The following is a 2,453-nucleotide window of genomic DNA, read 5'->3' on the forward strand; positions in this document are numbered from 1 at the left end:
TGCAAGTACTGGTGAGCATCAAAGGACAAGCATAAGATTTCAAACTTACCAAATTGAACAAATTATTATCTAAAGACGCATACACAATTCAACACAGAAAATTAGACTGTTAAGTGTTAACCAATTGAAATTACACTTTCCTTAAATACCCTCATTTCCATGTCCATCCAACAGTCTAATGCATATTTTATGTCCACCATATCATTCTGGAGACAAACGTAATTGAATGCAAAAAAATTAGCAATTGACAAAGAATCACTATGCTTCTTATGTGGAGTTTCAAGCTAACAGTCTATAACCCATTAAGGCGTTAACAAAATCGAAATTTTCTTATTATACAACATGCCTTGGGACATTTGGAACCCCTCTGCAGGACCAACTTTTCGATAATCCCATGTCCCAAATTAAATAACCCTTTTGACTTTTAGTTTAGATGCAAATCAAACAAGCTTTTCAGTCTCTTCAAGTGGTTCTTTCGAACATATAATAGAAACTTAACTATAACTTCACATTTTATCGTTGATTAATTTATATTCATAAGTTCGTCAATTGAGTTCACTCAAAACGTATTTTCCACCAATTTCATGCATGTGAACTTAATCTTCTTGCAAAATCTTAAAGAAAAAGGACTACTCCTTTTAGATGTTTGGTGACAAATTAAATTTTATTCTTGTAGGATACAATAATAGTGAGTGGTGATGAATTAAATGCCTAAACAATAACAAGTATTTCTTGGTGTTCACATTTGAGCAAATGCTTTGTGACAGAGTGGATAAAATTTTGTTGTTATGCACATCAGACTTCCATTCTTAAAAAGCTAAAAGACACCTCAATTTGTCTTACCATCACCTGAAGATGAGCATTTCAAGTTATATTACCATAATTGTTTAGTTTAACTACTGCATTATTTGTATGAACCCATTTATGTTCTTATTTAGAGCAATAGCTGCATCAAGAGGGTGTACAATGTGCTGATAGACTTGTAAATTGTAACTCTTTTTGGAGATAAATTCAAGACGTTCTGGCAACTCCAGTTACTATGTATTATACTGTTATACACCATATATTCAAGTTTTAACTGAAGGTGTTGTGAAAATTGTCACGGACTCACGGTCAATAATAACATATATGTTCCATTTGCCATCGAAAATTTCTTGTTTACTAAGAATTCTTGGCTTACAATCCTGTTTCATGTAGAAAATTCATAGGCAGCCGGTGCGTTACAGAAATAATTCCATGTATATACATACGTATAATAATTTTTCAGATATTTTTCATAATTAATAGTGCTTGTGGTAGCAAATCTATGAAGTTGAGAGCTCTCTAACAAGAACACTCCGACGGCAGAAACTTAATTCAAAATCTAATAAACAAAAACGAAAGAGGAAAGGGTAAAAGGCCATGCCTGGAATCCATTACGACTCAACTGCTTGATAGCAACATCCAAACACCGGTCACCATCGCTACCTTCATCGGAGACGGCGGCTTTAACAACTCCTCTGTAAACGCAACCAAATCCTCCCTCACCGATCACAAGCGATCGATTGAACCCCTTGGTCGCAGCCTTCAACTCGGCGAACTTAAAAACTCGCAGATCGTTCGCACGGCGCTGAGATAAGAGCTCAGAGAACGCTTCAGAATCACCGAGGTCTCTAGAGTTGCTGCTCAGATCAAACTCCGAACGACGAGTTGTGTCAAAGCTGGTGGAGGCAACGCTGAGGGAACGAGCCCACGATACCCTGGTAGACGACCTGGAAAGGACGCCGTCGTCATCGTCGGTTCTCCTATCACCACTAATGAAGTGAAAACACTTCATTTAAAGGGCCTAATTGTATGGCGACGACGAGCAACTCGCCGGAATTTAATCGCTCCGACTACAAGAGAGAGAAAGGGGAAGGGGGAAGACGAGTTCGAACGTTGAATTTTTGTGTTCGTTTATATTCGATTTATTTATATTTATATTAATAAGTCAAGAAAAGATTGCCGCTTTTGATATATCTCTATAACTTAAATATTCAAAGCTTATTATTTCTCTAAATTATTAATTAACGTATTATTTTCCCAATAAACCATCTTATTTTGTTTATGCGTTTTTAACAAACAAATGGTGTTTGAGATTGTTTATAAAAATAACTTATTGACTTATTTTATATGATATTAGTAATAAATTTATTGAATGTTTGAATAAACAACTTATATCGATGTCAAACCGGTGATAAGAAATTTTTGAAAAAATTAAACTATTCTAACTTATAATAAGTTAATAAGTGCTTTTATAGAAAATCATAAGTAGTTTTTGAAGAAATTAAACCCTACCATGTGATATATAAAATACTCAAGTACTCAACAATAATTTTGTCATCTAGTTACGAAATAATTAGAATAAATGTCAAAATACGTCACTCACACATAGCAAACTCCATATTCTCAAGTAAAATAATTACATGTACATT

General features: G+C 34.3%; 1 protein-coding gene across 1 annotated transcript in view; it reads right to left on the reverse strand.

The window, feature by feature from the left end:
- LOC112513789 (serine/threonine-protein kinase PCRK1-like) overlaps positions 1 to 1,885 on the reverse strand; it is a 5,209-nt gene extending 3,324 nt beyond the window's left edge. The window contains exon 1 of the mRNA XM_025120149.1: positions 1,406 to 1,885. Coding sequence (XP_024975917.1) covers positions 1,406 to 1,816 — 411 coding nt within the window. The 5' untranslated portion in view covers positions 1,817 to 1,885. The remainder of the gene's footprint in view (positions 1 to 1,405) is intronic.
- Between the last annotated feature and the right edge of the window lie 568 nt (positions 1,886 to 2,453).

Source organism: Cynara cardunculus (assembly GCF_001531365.2).
Source record: "Cynara cardunculus var. scolymus isolate 2C chromosome LG 5, CcrdV1, whole genome shotgun sequence".
NCBI lineage: Eukaryota > Viridiplantae > Streptophyta > Magnoliopsida > Asterales > Asteraceae > Cynara > Cynara cardunculus.